Below are 16,859 nucleotides of genomic sequence, written 5' to 3'. Positions count from 1 at the left end.
TAATAAGTAAGCAGCAATAGACACGACGGTATTGTCTCTGGACTTGATAGAACTTCAAATAAGTTCTTGAGCAATAGTCTTGGACAACTTCGAAAACCGTTGCTGCCGGACACCGAGTGCAAGCGCCTACGACTATCATGGTGCAGGCTGATGGGAAGTCTCTGGACTTGACAGAACTTCAAATAAGTTCTTGAGCAATAGTCATGGACGACTTCAAAAACCGTTGCTGCGGGGAGCCTTCGTCGCTGCTGCGCTCTTGGTATTTTTGGTAAATGGTGTCAAATATTGAATATTGAATATTAACTGAAGTTAATTAAAACAAAAATAGGATAACAGAAGAGCAGCGACATGCCGAAATGATGAAAAATTGAAATATTCGATACACCTTACTAACTAGATAAGAAGTTTTATGTTTTTTTTTTAAATCGCATTAATTGCTTTAGGATCCCTCGGTGGCGGCGACCACAGCGGCCACGACCATGGTCAACATACGTCGACGACATGGGGCTGGGTGCCCAGCTCGACGACGCCAACCTCCGCGCAGACGTGGTGGCCGCCCGCTACCACGCCCAGCACGACCACCACTACTAAAGCCACCACCACCACCACCACCACCACCACGACCAGACGACCCACTGCGGCTCCAGTGCGCCCGCCTCCCGATGCAGGTATATTAAAAACATACACTCTTTGATTGGCTTGATACTTCTACATAATGATGTGTGCATATTACGTAATTTTATTTCATGAGTGGAATTCATCAACTTTAGCTAGGTACTCCAGTATTAAAGCTCTTCTGGTAAGATCACAGCATGAATATTCTGTTTTCAGGGAGTGTAGGTACTTATTGTTTCCGCTGAGATTTCAGGCGAAAATTATGACGATAAAAATCTTGTTTAATCACTTATAGTCCAGTAGAATTAGCTTTTAAATCGGAAATAATTCCTACAAAAGATTTTATTGTTTTAATGGCTTCATTGGTTGCCCATTAAGACTCTCCTAAGTTTTCGACTTCGACGGAGTTGTGCTTAAGTGGTGGGGGCCCCCGAAAGAGGCATTTTTTCGGTTTTCCGATTATACTGCGTAAAGGACTTACCCTATCAAAAAGTGGTCTTCATGACGGTTGAAGGGCACTTAATCCTGCATTGAATAAGACCAAATTCATATGTTTTGGACAAACCGTTCTCGCGCTAAAGTTCGGCAAAGTAGAAAATATACGTATAATTAATGACCCTCTCCACGTCCAATGGTTTGTTACCCACAGGCTTCCAAGTCTTGAAAAGGGCCACCTCAACCAGTGTAACCCTATCAAGGCTTACGAGCTTGATGCGCCTATCCTTGTTCGTCCCAGCCGTTCCTTAACTGCGGTTGCTGCACCTCTTCCTGGCACTCACCTGAACGACTCTGTGTTACCTACTGTGGCTGCCCCTCTTCCTTGTATCCTCCTGCATGACTACGTTGCCTAGCCGTATGCCTGGTCTAAGGTTCGACGCCAAAAATCAACAACAAGTTCATATTAAAACGATGAAGAGTTTTTTGTTTGTTTGTTTGAACGCGCTAATCTTAAGAATTACTAGTTTGATTGAAATCATTATTTTTGTGTTGAATAGCTCATACATTGAAGAAGGCTATAGGATATATACAATCACTCTACGACTAATAGAGGCGAAGCAGTAAAGAAAAATGTTGCAAGCACGGAAAATAGTATTTAAACTATTTTCACGCGTACAAAGTTGATTTTGTGGCGTCGAACCTTGGACCAGGCATATAGCTAAGCAATGCAATCGTACAGGAGGGTACAAGGAAGAGAGGCAGCCACATTAGGTAACACAGAGTCGTTCAGGAGAGTGTCAGGAAGAGGTGCAGCAACCGCAGTTAAGGAACGGCTGGGACGAACAAGGATAAGCGAATCAAACTCGTGAGCCTTGTTAGGGTTACACTGGTTAAGGCGACCCTTTACTGCGCGTTGTAGCCGGCCGAGTAAACTGTCCATTTATCACGCAGTGGGTTCGGCTGCATGTGTAAAATTTAATTGATAGTTCTTTTTAATTTATTTTTATTATATAAGACTGTTTTGGCTTTTGTATATTTTTCCTTATTGTATGGACTGTATAGTGTCTGAAATAAATTTTATTGATTTGATTTGATTTGATTTACAAGGCTTGGAAGCATGTGGGTAACAAGCCATTGGACGTGGAGAGGGTCATTAATTATACGTATATTTTCTACTTTGCCGAACTTTAGCGCGAGAACGGTTTGTCCAAAACATATGAATTTGGTCTTATTCAATGCAGGATTAAGTGCCCTTTAACCGTTATGAAGACCACTTTTCGATAGGGTAAGTCCTTTACGCGGTATAACCGGAAAACCGAAAAAACGCCGCTTTCGGGGGCCCCCACCACTTAAGCACAACTCCGTCGAAGTCGAAAACTTAGGAGAGTCTTAATGGGCAACCAATGAAGCCATTAAAGCAAAAAAATCTTTTGTAGGAATTATTTCCGATTTAATCAATTTTTGTGTTTAATTCTACTGGCCTATTATGGCATCGTTTGTAGAGTCACTTGCGTGTGACGAAGCAACCAATCCAAACTTCTGTATTCTCTTCAGGCGGTCTAGAAGGCACGTCGTGTACCGCGGGCGAGTACCGCGCAGCGCCGGGCGACTGCGGCGGCTACCTGCAGTGCGAGGGCGGGCAGTGGCGCAAGCAGCGCTGTGCGCCCGGCCTACACTGGGCCGCGTCCGCGCACCGCTGCGACTGGCCCAGCTTCGCCAAGTGCACTGGTAAGTTAAGCAACTATTTCATTTGGTCTGCACGATTGGCCCAGCTGCGACTGGCCCAGCGCAACTGTTTCCTTTGGTCTGCAAAATGCGTCTTACAACAAAGGTCATTATCGCGATCATATCCGAATTGATAAATAACTTTTTCAACAGAAGAATCATCTAGCAACGAAGCAAGCACAGCGACCAGTACGCTAGCGCCTATGACGTCACGTCCCCCGCCAAGGCCGTCTACAACTACGAGACGAACTACGACATCTACAACTACAACTACCACTACTACGACAACGACCACGCCTAGGCCTACGACGACTCGTAAGCCTACGACCACGTCCAGGCCTTCTGCGCCGAGCAGCAGCGGTAAAAGATTAATCTATATTACAAAAAATACTTAATTTAATTCTAAAATGCATTTAGCATCTCATCAAAATATTGTTTTTTTTATCAGAAGAAGTTTCGGATGGCAAGCCGTGCAATAACCAAGGTTATAAGCCAGCCAGTGACTGTAACTCATACCTTCACTGTGATGGAAACATGTGGATTAAGCAGCAGTGTGCGCCCGGACTACATTGGAGCCCCACTGAAAACCAGTGCGACTGGCCCAAGTACGCCAAATGCAAAGGTAAGGCCACAACATAGAAAATGTCTCTGAAATGTTGTAGAGAAAGTAAATTAATTATTAACCACTTTACCGATAGTGGCTGAATCGTTGCCATGGTGGAACTTTTTAAACTTTTGAACTTTAGTGACTTACCCCCTTACTAATAAAACTTACACGCTCGTTGAACAGTGTTTTAAAGTGACGTTTAGTATGGAAATGTCATTTTAAAACAGTGATCAACAACTGTGTAACTTTTTATTAGTAAGGGGGATACTTAACATAATATGGTACAAAACCATTTTTCTCTCCAGTTTTCTCTATATTGGTTAAAGGGTAACTACTTCATTTCATAAAATTGTTTCATTCAGTTTCAGCATCTACACCAACTACATCTGCGCCAAGACCGACTTATCCTTCTCCAAAACCAACGAGTCTGAGTACGTATTCTGTTTTTAGTGTTTTTTGTCATTTCAATTTCTTCTTTTCCTAACGACTTTTGTTTTATTCAACCAGTGCTGTTCAGAGACTACTTAGCCGTGTCTATAAATTGTATATCTTTACTTTTTTTACTTTTTCCTAACGTCTTTTGTTTCATTCAGCCAAGAGGCAAGCAGTGTGTTTATTTTAATCGTTTCATTTTCTAACTTCTTTTGTTTTATCTAACCAGTACCTTCCAAAGACAAGCCGTCTCTTCATCATTACGATTTCTTCTTTTTTCCTAACGTCTTTTGTTTTTTCAAACTAGTTCCATCGGGAGACAATCCGTTCGAAGACGGCCAGTGTGGTTCCAACGACGTGCACGCGCCGGCCAAGTCGTGCGATTCGTACCTGCTGTGCGTGGGCGGCCGCTGGCGGAAGCAACTATGCCCGCCCGGCCTGCACTGGGACAAGCGGACGAGTCGCTGCGACTGGGTCGAGTTCGCTATGTGTCAAGAAGGTGACAGTCATTGACACTATGATACACTCATAAAACACCACACTACACTTCTTTTCAGTTGACATTGGCACTACTTTGTTTTTTTTACCTATTACTTATTCTGTGCTACTACATACGCCTACTCAAGTCATATTACTGCTTCACAGGATCACTTGTAGTTGCGGGTTCAAACCCCGCAAAGAACATGCAAAATTGATGTTCTGCGATTGGATGGGTCGTACCTACTCACAGAGAATGCCATAAAATACACATCGAAATACATAACAAACCACAAACTCATTCATAAAATCGTCTATCAATTGAAAATGAAATATTTTATTTAGCGACACAAAACAACATAAAAAAATTAAAACAAAGTTTCCTTTCAAATCTCTAACCACTGCTTATTTACTGGTAGATAAACCATCGGCAACGAAATCTCCGATAGCACAATCAACGATAACAACGACCACTACTACTACAAGAAGACCTAAAACTACTACAACAACAACTAGAAGACCAGTCTCCGCGGCTATTGAAGAATCGCATAGACCGAGCACGGTAAGTAGTAGCTATAAAATCAATTTTATGACTCAAAACAGCTATTTATAAAGAGCCCTTCTAGGAGTATCTATAGACTTCTAAAATGTTTGTAGCATCAAGTTTCAGAACAGCATGAGAAGAGATATTACATGAGTATAACACTCAAAACTTTCAGGGTTGCATCACCGGCACGTACTATCCCCATCCGAAATGCGAGAAGTTCTTCGTATGCGTAAACAACTTGATGGTGGCTCAGAGTTGCGCGCCGGGACTGGTATGGAACGCCGAGCGGTCGCAGTGCGACTTCCCTAGTTCGGTCTCCTGCTCCGATAGGAGACAGGTCATGTCTGCAGCTATGACTGACGCCAGTGGAGAATCAACCTCGATGCAGCTCAACGATGAAGTTCCTTGTAAGTACAAAATTACCATGACCTTAAATCTTTCAGAACGTAACCAAGTAACCAAGAGCTAGGCTGCCCTTACAGCTTGGCTATGCTATTTATGGTTTTACAAATGACCACGATGCGTAAATCAGATAATAAGTCACAGATTGGATTGTAGATAACAAAAAAGTGATAGGCAGGCTTCGATCAATCGAAGCTTTTGACTGTGTGATCTGCCTCTAATCGATCACATGATCACGTAACAAATAGCTTAGGGACAAGAGGATAATATATCATTGAGTTTTATTAAATGGCAAAATGATTTCAATAAATTCCTCTTCCTTTCCATAACTCAACCTGTGATGACGGTAAAGTGAAAGCATACATCAAAAGATGATCTGAACTGAAAGCATAGATGATTATAAAACTTATAATGTAAATCTTTATTTAACTTGTTTAACTGCTACAGTCGAATCGTCTTACTATTATGGAGCCCGTACTACATTGATGGACCCTTCCCACTACGTTGATGATGCCTTGTACACACCAGAGCCTACTATGTCCGATGCTATACCTGAGCCCTCCAACTCTCAAGAAGAACGTACGTTATCGTCTATTTGATAGATCAAATCATCACATATATGGAAACCCAACCCCAGATCAACTGGGTAAAACACTAAACAGGAAAAAGTATTCCAAATCGATAATTTAGGATATCACAAGAAAACCCAAAGAAACGGAGGTTGTACATGGACAACATTCACATCAACTACTTTTTCATTTTCATCATCATCATTCATCATAACCACTGGAGCAATGGACTGCAATTTATTGGTTCTTGGTGATCATTCATGACATTCTCATGCTTGCCATCCAAGTCTACATCAATTAGTTTCTTGTTTTGCGGGAATAAAATGACAATGGTATGTTTACAGTGTATTGTGACAATGGGCAGTACGCAATGCTCCCGACTGACTGCACTCGCTACCGACACTGCATCTTTGGAAAATTTGAAGAATTCTCTTGCAGTGCTGGTCTTCACTGGAATCAGGTAAAAACATAACTTCACCGATCTGGGCAACTATTTACTAGTTAATATAAATGTACCAAACTAAGATCGATTTCGTTTCTCATAGGAAAAACAAATCTGCGACTGGCCGAGCAACGCCAAATGCAAAGCTAAAGGAACCACTAAACCTAAGCCTACTGCAGCGCCAAAACCAGAGTCTTCTACGCGACCCACCAAGCCAACAAAGCCCGTCTACATCGATAACGAGGATCATTTACCGGAGCCAAGTCCGACTAAACCGATCGCGTCAGCACCGCCTACTGGAACTTTACCAGATCTACCCTCAAAGCCGTCCCTGCTGAATTGTAAGTTTAAATAATCCTTGCCTTAAAGTTTTATGAAAATTAAGTAAGGCTTGCCATACACGGAACCGCTCGAGCAGTTTATGACTAAAGTCTGGTCCTTGAGCACGTAGAATTTTGTCCAATGACCCCAAGCTACCCATCCTTATCGATCGCGCGTAATTATGTTGCTAACTCGCTCGCACACTCACTGCGGGCGCCCGTCGCACAGTCGCGACAGCAATATAATTACGCGCGAGCGATAAGGATGGGTAGCTTGGGGTCATTGGACAAAATTCTACGTGCTCACGGACCAGGCTTTAGCTGACAGCAGTTTATAACTCCAACTGTCCGTATAAGACGGGCGTAAGTGACACTTCCTATATTCCTATGTTGTAGCCCGCTACAAGCTGGTCTGCTACTACACCAACTGGTCGTGGTACCGGCCCGGCATCGGCAAGTACAGCCCCGAGGACATCGACCCGTCGCTCTGCACGCACATCGTATACGGATTCGCGGTCCTGGGCAATGATGGACTCATGACGGCCCACGACACCTGGTCCGACTATGACAACAGTAAGACTTTGAAATCAAAACAAATCATTTATTTGTAAAAATATGGGTGAACATGTGGAATTCAGATGATAGATGAGAAGACCTATTATGTTTGGCCTATGAGTGGCGTACAAATTAGTCTACACTAATATTATCAAGAGGAAAACTTTGTTTGTTTGTTTGGTTGTAATGAATAGGCTCAAAAACTACTGGACCGTTTTTAAAAATTCTTTCACCATTTGAAAGCTACATTATTCATGAGTAACATAGGCTAATCTTATATAATTATATGAAGCGTACAAACAAAACTAGTTAAATCATAGCAGTTCTTAACATGTCATAATAATTAAATTCTTACTTATCCATTATGTGGTATTTGCGTGAGTAGGTAACATATTCATATCTCCATACAAACTTTTTGCTTTCACAGGATTCTATGAGCGCGTGGTAGAGTACAAACGCTACGGCATTAAAGTCTCCCTGGCCCTTGGTGGGTGGAACGATTCCGCTGGAGATAAGTATTCCAAACTTGTCAACGACCCAGCAGCTCGCGCCAAATTCGTTCAACACGCTGTAGCCTTCCTCGAGAAATACGGATTTGATGGTCTCGACCTCGACTGGGAATACCCTAAGTGCTGGCAGGTTCGTTCTTCAGTGTCTTTTAACAAGTTGGATTTTTTTTTTGTTTTTGCCTATGCTTTAATTTCTCTATGTGACTGACTTATGAAAACTCAGGTCGACTGCTCAAAGGGTCCAGATTCCGACAAGCAAGGTTTCGCAGACTTAGTCCACGAACTATCTGCTGTATTAAAACCTAAGGGACTGCTACTGTCTGCAGCGGTATCTCCCAACAAGATGGTTATAGACGCTGGATATGACGTGCCAGTTTTAGCTCGCCTTCTCGACTGGATCGCTGTCATGACTTACGACTATCACGGCCAATGGGATAAGAAGACTGGTCACGTCGCACCTTTGTACTACCACCCTGATGATGACACCACTTACTTCAATGCTGTAAGAATTTTTCGAGCTTTCAAAACATACCTAATGCGTTTTTTGTAATAAAAATTCTAATGCAACCAAAATGAATCCACAGAACTACACAATTCACTATTGGATGGAGAAAGGCACCCCAGCTTCCAAGATCGTTATGGGAATGCCCATGTACGGACAGAGTTTCACAATCGGTGATAAATGGGACTCGCCCAGGGAACAATGGAGAAAGGACGCCAACGGCCTTAATATTCCTGTCTCCGATGGTGGTGAACCAGGAGAATATACAAGGGCTAAAGGCTTCTTAGCTTATTACGAGGTAAATTAATCAAATTATTGACTAGACCTATGTATAAATTTATTAGACAGAAGATTTATTTACATTACTATTTCAGATTTGTGACCGCATCAGAAACAGCGGCTGGACTGTCGTTAAAGACCCATACCAACGCATGGGACCTTACGCATACAAGGGCAACCAATGGGTGTCATTTGATGACGTAGAAATCATCAAGAAGAAAGTCAACTTCATCAAATCCCTGAACCTTGGTGGTGGTATGATCTGGGCGCTTGATCTCGACGATTACAGGAATAGGTAATATAATGAATAAAAAGTGTCCACAGTACATTTGTAATTTACAGCTAAATTACAGAAAGAACGTTATAAAAACCTATCATAAAACTTCTAGGTGCGGCCAAGGAAAACATCCACTTCTCAACGCAATCAAGTCTGAATTACTCAACCCCAAGATAGAAATGGAGAAGGAAATGCAACAAAAACCTCATAAACCTATTTACGAACCTCCAAACAATATTGACGATGACTTGGATGATATTCAGGTGCCAATATACCATAGACCGACCTCTCGCCCGACCAGTCAGACAAGCATCATGACTACTACGACTAAGAAACCAGTTATGGTTGCAGCTCCAGTTAAAGAGGAACGGTTCAAAGTTGTCTGTTACTATACCAACTGGGCTTGGTACAGGTAATAACAAATTGATCAATTAAATGATAAATCTGCTTTTCATCGTCTTCTGTTTTTATTTATATTTTTTTTACATTTTCAGACCCGATAACGGAAAGTACACTCCTGGCGATATTAACCCAGAACTGTGCACCCACATCATTTACGCATTTGCAGTACTAGACAAGGAGGAGCTGGTGATAAAGTCACATGATATTTGGCTAGATGTAGAAAATAGTAAGTTACCCTACGATACATTTACGTTTTACTTATCACCTGCTATTAGTTTGGAACTGTCCAAGTGTTATTTTAGAGGATGACATTGGCCTGGCATGAAATTGGCCGCTGAAAATGTAGCTAAAGAAAGAACATCTTCTCGATCGAATCTACACTTGCGAGCAAAAGTATGGAATCACTTACATGAAGTTGTTTCCACGCGATCTAGTGTACTAACCAATTTGTTAGTAACAAAAAAAGTAGCACCATTTTAAAGATTAAACTTTTAACTTTAAATTGATACCAAATTCATTTAAATCACACCAGTATTTAAAAAGATATCCCGGCTGATGTGAAAAAGTAAGGAAAAAGAATGTATCAACTGTTTGATACGTCGCGAGTTGCGGCCTATTTACCCCCCATAAAAGCAAGTGTTTTCGGATTTTTGCTTTCACACGTTGATCCATACACATCTCGGCTTCTTTTGACACTTTAACTGGGATTCTACACCTACAGATGCAGCACAAATCGTTGCACTATTGCAAGAAGGGCTCAGCCAGCGGGCTGTCCCACGTCAGCTCCACATAAGCCAGTCCTGGGTTTCGAAAGTTTTAAGACGCTTTCGGGATACCGGTGGCTTTATCCCGAGACCAAGTTCTGAACATTGCCGGTGCACATCGCAGAGGGAAAACCGTTTTTTCATGTCAACTTCTCTACGAAATCGTCATTTGACTGGTATCAACGTCCAGCAAGAACTCAGAAATGTTCGTAGGATAGCTGTTAGCAAGTGGACAGTTCGTCTAAGATATAAACAATAGAATTTGACTCCAAAAAGGCCTGCCACAGGCTTGAAACTGACGGCAGGTCACCGAAAGCACGCTTTCAATTTGCTCCTACACATCTCGATGGGAAGTCGAGCAAGCCACCCCCATAAGCCAATGTTTTAGCGAACCAGCACCCCAGGCCGTCTATAGACCCGACCTCTTCGACTGCGGCACTGCAAAAACAGTCTGCATTCATCGGAGAACAAAACTCGCCTCCATTACTCGCCTTCCGAGTGCGAGCTAATTGAAAGCGTGCTTGTCGGTGACCTGCCGTCAGTTTCCAGCCTGTGGCAGGCCTATTTGGAGTCAAATTTTATTGTACATATCTTAGACGAACTGTCCACTCGCTAACAGCTTTCCTACGAACATTTCTGAGCTCTTGCTGGACGTCGATACCAGTCAAATGACGATTTCATAGAGAGGTTGACATGAAAAAACGGTCATCCCTCTGCGATGTGCACCGGCGCTGTTGAGAACTTGGTCTCGGGATAAAGCCACCAGTCTCCCAAAAGCGTCTTAAAACTTTCGAAACCCAGGACTGGCTTATGTGGAGCTGACGTGCGACAGCCCGCTGGCTGAGCCCTTCTTGCAACAGTGCAACGATTTGTGCTGCATCTGTAGGTGTAGAATCCCAGTTAAAGTGTCAAAAGAAGCCGAGATGTGTATGGATCAACGTGTGAACGCAAAAATCCGAAAACACGTGCTTTTATAGGGGGTAAATAGGCCGCAACTCGCGACGTATCAAACAGTTGGTACATGTCTTTTTTCTTACTACTTCACATCAGCCGGGATATCTTTTTAAATACCGGTGTGATTTAAATGAATTTGCTATCAATTTAAAGTTAAAAGTTTAATCTTTAAAATGGTGCTACTTTTTTTGTTACTAACAAATTCGTTAGTACACAAGATCGCGTGGAAACAACTTCATGTAAGTGATTCCATACTTTTGCTCGCGAGTGTATATAAAACCTACTCGATTATCTCAAAAGACAAATAAATACTACTAACAAAACGAATTTCACAGAGTTCTACGAAAAGGTCACAGCCCTGAAGAGTCACGGTGTAAAGGTGCTTCTCGGTCTGGGCGGTTGGGACGACTCGGCAGGAGACAAGTACTCGCGACTAGTTAACAACGTCTCTGCTAGAAGGAAGTTCGTAGTTCACGCTGTTGATTTCCTCGAACAGTACGGATTCGATGGACTTGACCTCGACTGGGAATACCCTAAGTGCTGGCAGGTAATAAAATAAAATATCTTCAATCAAAGTATTTTATAAATAACAAACAAATTATTGTTTATTGAATAAAGAATCCATTTACAAACTCCTAATTTTGTTTGGACAGTTAAACAAGTCTCATTTTTCAACAGGTGGAATGCGAGAAAGGACCCGATTCTGATAAGCAAGGTTTCGCTGATTTGGTTAAAGAATTACGCAAGGCATTCAACCGTCGTGGTATGCTGCTATCTGCTGCAGTTTCTGCTAGCAAGCGTGTCATTGACTATGGTAAATGACTTTCCAATTGAAAGTTTTAATTATTATTTTAAAGAAATTACATTAATTTGTTGCAATAATATTATTTCAGCTTATAACGTACCAGCTCTATCAATGAATTTGGACTGGATCTCGCTAATGACGTACGACTACCACGGTCAATGGGACAAGAAGACTGGCCATGTCGCGCCTATGTATGTCCACGACAAAGATACCGATAACACATTCAATGTGGTGAGCTTATAATTATAATAATACTTTAAAGTTAGTTGATTGAAAACAACATGTTCAGAAGACTTTTTAAGACTTACAATCCGATCAAGCTAACTGCGCACCTCGCTGAATGCGACTTTCCCTCCCACTTACGGGACTTCACGGCTGCCAGGTGCGCAGTTACCTAACTCGACCGGGTTTAAAGGTGAAAAATGAAATTTTCCATCGCGTAAAAAGCAGAGGATATTCAAACTGTTTTTTTCCAGAACTTCACGGTCAACTACTGGATCAACAAAGGCGCAGATCGCAAGAAGTTGGTTGTGGGCGTTCCATTCTACGGACAATCGTTCTCGGTGGTGGAGGGCGCCGGGACCGGGCTTGGTGCTCCGACGTACGCGGGCGGCGAAGCTGGAGACGAGACTAGGGCTAGAGGCTTCTTGTCGTTCTATGAGGTACGAAAATATTTTTCTGTTCAGTACTTAAGGGCTAATAATAAAATACTACCGAGGAGTAGCCCATTTTCTCAGTCCTGGATTAAGACTAACTTGTTGCCCTAAGCAATATAAGCCCGTGCCACAGAATAATAATAAGTACTTACTGCCGTGCTACCACCCATAAATATCTTAGTATCACCCATAATTACAAAAAATTGGCATTTTTTTTAATGCGACTTGCTACTTTTACGGGAATCTAATTCGCGGAAAATTATTTTTGTGCGCCCCCAAAACGTGGTGCCCTAACTAAGCTATTGCTTAATTTGCTTCTGGGTTAACTGCACTAGCACCCTATTTAGAATAAGTTTGAGGAGGATTGTTTCCTTTAAGACTCTGATGCCTGTAAGAGGTAGTTATAAACAGGCGATTAAAACTTCTGCCAAATTACAGATCTGTGAACGAGTGAAAGTGAAGGGCTGGAAAGTTCACCGCGACCCAGGCGGTCGCATCGGGCCCTACGCTACCCACGACGACCAGTGGGTGTCCTTCGACGACGACTTCATGGCTCGCCATAAAGCCGAATACGTTCGAGCTATGGAACTCGGAGGCAGTATGGCTTGGTCCTTGGATCTAGACGACTTCACCGGCAAATACTGCGGCTGTGGGAAAGCACCACTTCTAACTACCATAAACCATGTGTTGAGGGGAAAGGAAGCTCCACCACCGTGTATTCTTGAAGAACGTAAGTATGAGAAAGACAATTTTTTCATAGTCTTTAGAATTAGACAAATATCATCCCTCCTTGGATCTTGATGACTTCACTGGCAAATACTGCGGCTGTGGGAAAGCACCTCATCTAACTACCATAAACCATGTGTTGAGGGGAAAGGAAGCACCGCCACCGTGCATTCTTGAAGAACGTAAGTATGAGAAAGACAATTTTTTCATAGTCTTGAAAATTAGACAAAAATATCATCTCAAGTCAGGTTGATGGTGTTTAAAATACCTGTTGCTGATCAAAAGCTTAAAGTGAAAATAAGTAATCCTCTCAAACATCATAATACTCTTGTACTATCGGCAACAGTGTTAACTGCCCATTGCTGGTCTTGCCGTCTCGTTCTATCGCAAAGCACCATTTGATGAGAGCAAGAGCAAAAACGGAAATGGGTAAGTTAACATTGTGGCTGTGTGTACATTTTTAAACGTTACAAAATCCTATTAATTCCTCGCTAACGATTGCTTCAATTTTTTCAGTCCATGAATCATCGCCAATGGCAGTGCCTGGAGTACCATCTCAACCTGAAGTTCCAGAACCGGAAGAAAAACCAATGATCATTGACACTGATCGTCATCAACACGTCGAACACGTAGAACCTAGTGTAAGTTCCTAATTTTTAATCGACTTAGTGAGCACCTACGTTCTAATGACCCCATGCAAGAGACTCCTAGTACTTGTAGTTTCTGAGATTTCGTGATGAGTGAGTCAGTCAGTCTCAGTTACCTTTCGCTTTTATACAATTGATTAAAATATGTTTTCCTTATTTCAGGGCATATCGCTTGACGGTAAAGCATGTTCTGGAGCCATTTTCAGAGCAGATGAGAGCAACTGCGCCAACTATTACTTGTGCGTTGGAAAGAGATACATGCAACTCACATGTCCCGCGCCACTGGTTTGGAACCAGGTGAATGACCATTAAGTTTAACTCATAAATTAAATAAGCCATAATAAATTAAATTAGCATATCGTGTATTTAGAGTGTGTCCGTTAAAGGACAGTTAAAGGATTATGAAAACCGGTCAAATCTTTTGCTTTTAAGGCCCCGGTTTGTTTATGAATGCGTAAACATTGTCAGCGACTAATTAACGACATCCGAGATAGTATAAAATTAGATCTTTCAATCTAATTTTGAAAATCATTACAACACGATTTCGATGTAACATAATTCACGACGTAATTATGTACGTACCTACATCGTACGTGTTACGTGAACATGATTATTAAAATTACTTATTGTCTTACAGAACCATTGCGACTGGCCTGAAAAATCGCAATGCAAAGGAAAGACACATCTGAGAATCAGAGATGAAATGGAGCCAGTAGTGCAAGAAAAGCCTATACTTGCATGCTACTTCACTAATTGGGCATATTACAGGTATTTTAGCACTATTTTCAGTATTTAATTAAAATAAGTAAAATGGAAATTTTATTCCAAGTTCCAAAGACATTTATTAATTGCAAGAATCGGGGATGTCATCAAAGTAATAATTATCATTAATTTGAAATGTATTTTTGCAGACATGGCAACGGTAGCTTCGGTCCAGAACAAGTGGACCCATCAATGTGTACACACATCGTGTACGCGTGGGCACACCTTGATCCGGCCACTTACAAATTGGTGCCAGGAAACCCAGAACTGGATATCGATAACGGTAAATTCCTGAATTATACAAAAGCCTGAATTACTTAGATTCAAAAGATTATTTTTTTCCGTACTAAAATTATAAAACCTACTGAAACGATTTTGATAGAGGCTTAGAGATAGTTTGAGTTCCGGGAAAGAGCATAAAATAGTTTTTATCCCAGTTTTTTTTAAATTTCAAGTTTCTACTCTTTTCCTCATGAACGCGTAGACGTATCAAATTGAAATCCATATCAATAAATACTCAGGTCTATCTTGTCTCTCATACACATAAAAAATGTGTTGCCTTTCATATAAAATGCAAGAATATTCATATAAAATGCAAGAATATTCATATAAAATGCAAGAATATTCATATAAAATGCAAGAATATTCATATAAAATGCAAGAATATATAATATAGAACCTTTAGACTGTAACAAAATAAAAGTTATAATACCTACGGGTTTGTACGGAACCCTTGGTGTGCGAGTTCGACTCGCATTTGGCCGTTGGTTTTTTAAAAAAGGACGCGCGCGATAATGTTTTCCTGTGACAGACAAAATTTCACGCGGTTGAAACCGCAGACAAAAGCTAGTAAGAAATAATAATAATGTGACTACTTACAGATTTCTACGGCAAGATGACGGAACTTCGCATGAAGGGAGTGAAGGTGATCATCGGTGCTGGTGGCCTCGAAGACTCGGAAGACGAGAAGTGGGTCGAGATGTCTTCGAGTCCTGAAAGCATTGACGTATTTGTAGAGTCCGTTCTGAAGTTCCTGAACAGATGGAACTTTGACGGCTTGCAGATCGCGTGGCAATATCCTGTCTGCAAACAGGTAAATTGACTCATTCATTATTTTGTTTGTAAAATTTCAGATCGACTATTATCCCTTTTACAAAAAGTTAGACTGGTTGAACTCTGGTTTAAATTGACATTTAGTATGGAAAAGTCATTAGCAATAGTAATTTTGGCAATAGTAGAGCATGAAAGATATGGCACAAAGCTCACGTACTAATAATAAACCATATCGGAATATCTGTCTGTAGTTCAAAATAGAAAGCAAGGGAATTCGTAGAACCGACACGACTTGTTATTATGCCTTAGGGTCGTCTTGCCACAAATGTTATTCTTCATTTCTTCTTTTCAGATCCCATGCACAGACTTCGATATCACCGAGAAAGACAACTTCAGTCTCCTCATCGCCAAACTTTCAAAGACTCTTCACCAGCACAACTTTGAGTTGTCCGCCTTGGTTTCTTCATCCCCCGAGGTGGCAGCACTGGCGTACGATCCAGAGGTCCTGACAGCCACGGTCGATTGGATAGCTCTGGCTGCTAACGATTATTATGCTTCTACATCAGGAAGAACTTCCTATTTGGTACCTTTGGAATCCATCGAAATGGCTGGGATTAACAGCTTCGTAAGTATTTTATTTTTTGTTACGCTTAGTTCGACTTAGATGTTAATATAGGTAGCTATAAAAAAATATGGCTACCGTATAAAACAGTTTCATCATCTTCATCATTTTCAGCCATAGGACGTCCACTGCTGAACATAGGCCTCCCCCAATGATTTCCACAATGGCCGGTTGGTGGCGGCCTGCGTCCAGCGCCTTCGCGCTACCTTTATGAGGTCGTCGGTCCACCTTTAAAACAGTTTATTTTACACCAATTTCCTTAGAAAGATAAGGTGACCATCAGATCACATACTGTGTTCTTTAAAGTCGTCTTGTTTCTGCAGTCGGCAATCATTCTCTCTTAGTTTAAAAACAGAACAGAAGTTTTTAACAGTCATTTTTTCCAGAACTCTTCCTTGGCATACTGGTCGAGCGTGGTGCCCGCTGAAAAACTCGTGATAGGCGTCCCGGCTTACGCGCGCTCCTACACGCTACGCAGCACTGCCCACAAGCACATACAGTCGCCCGTCACGGGACCAGGCATCCCCGGGCATTTCACCAGGGTCCCTGGATTCCTTGCTTTCTACGAGGTTTGTAGTTTTAATGTTGTAGGGTAGATAGAGTCCGCAGACTGTTGACTGCTAAGCTAAGAATGACGCAAGTTGGTTTCATAAAATATTTTCTTTTAGATACCGTGTTAGTGATGTGTAAATAACAAGTACCTTTTTCGGCATGTCATCGTCACGTATTAGTTATTTATAGCTGAGATATGCCTGCTCTATCTTTATTCTGA

General features: G+C 41.7%; 1 protein-coding gene across 2 annotated transcripts in view; it reads left to right on the top strand.

The window, feature by feature from the left end:
• LOC135071807 (probable chitinase 10) overlaps positions 1-16,859 on the top strand; it is a 28,379-nt gene that overhangs the window by 10,601 nt on the left and 919 nt on the right. Inside the window, exons 22-51 of one of the 2 annotated variants that reach the window (XM_063965636.1) lie at positions 444-668; positions 2,608-2,781; positions 2,932-3,138; positions 3,227-3,400; positions 3,748-3,816; positions 4,125-4,316; positions 4,714-4,856; positions 5,014-5,248; positions 5,691-5,822; positions 6,157-6,272; positions 6,358-6,595; positions 6,971-7,147; positions 7,557-7,768; positions 7,862-8,140; positions 8,223-8,438; positions 8,515-8,714; positions 8,809-9,108; positions 9,191-9,324; positions 11,152-11,363; positions 11,495-11,630; positions 11,710-11,852; positions 12,098-12,283; positions 12,716-13,007; positions 13,520-13,644; positions 13,813-13,947; positions 14,288-14,418; positions 14,562-14,695; positions 15,294-15,505; positions 15,818-16,090; positions 16,474-16,656. In XM_063965636.1, coding sequence (XP_063821706.1) covers positions 444-668; positions 2,608-2,781; positions 2,932-3,138; positions 3,227-3,400; positions 3,748-3,816; positions 4,125-4,316; positions 4,714-4,856; positions 5,014-5,248; positions 5,691-5,822; positions 6,157-6,272; positions 6,358-6,595; positions 6,971-7,147; positions 7,557-7,768; positions 7,862-8,140; positions 8,223-8,438; positions 8,515-8,714; positions 8,809-9,108; positions 9,191-9,324; positions 11,152-11,363; positions 11,495-11,630; positions 11,710-11,852; positions 12,098-12,283; positions 12,716-13,007; positions 13,520-13,644; positions 13,813-13,947; positions 14,288-14,418; positions 14,562-14,695; positions 15,294-15,505; positions 15,818-16,090; positions 16,474-16,656 — 5,585 coding nt within the window. The remainder of the gene's footprint in view (positions 1-443; positions 669-2,607; positions 2,782-2,931; positions 3,139-3,226; positions 3,401-3,747; positions 3,817-4,124; positions 4,317-4,713; positions 4,857-5,013; positions 5,249-5,690; positions 5,823-6,156; positions 6,273-6,357; positions 6,596-6,970; positions 7,148-7,556; positions 7,769-7,861; positions 8,141-8,222; positions 8,439-8,514; positions 8,715-8,808; positions 9,109-9,190; positions 9,325-11,151; positions 11,364-11,494; positions 11,631-11,709; positions 11,853-12,097; positions 12,284-12,715; positions 13,008-13,519; positions 13,645-13,812; positions 13,948-14,287; positions 14,419-14,561; positions 14,696-15,293; positions 15,506-15,817; positions 16,091-16,473; positions 16,657-16,859) is intronic. The other variant, XM_063965637.1, reaches the window with a different exon arrangement.

Source organism: Ostrinia nubilalis, chromosome 5, assembly GCF_963855985.1.
Source record: "Ostrinia nubilalis chromosome 5, ilOstNubi1.1, whole genome shotgun sequence".
NCBI lineage: Eukaryota > Metazoa > Arthropoda > Insecta > Lepidoptera > Crambidae > Ostrinia > Ostrinia nubilalis.
Note: the sequence above shows the minus strand (reverse complement) of the source record. Positions and strands in the feature narration are given on the sequence as shown.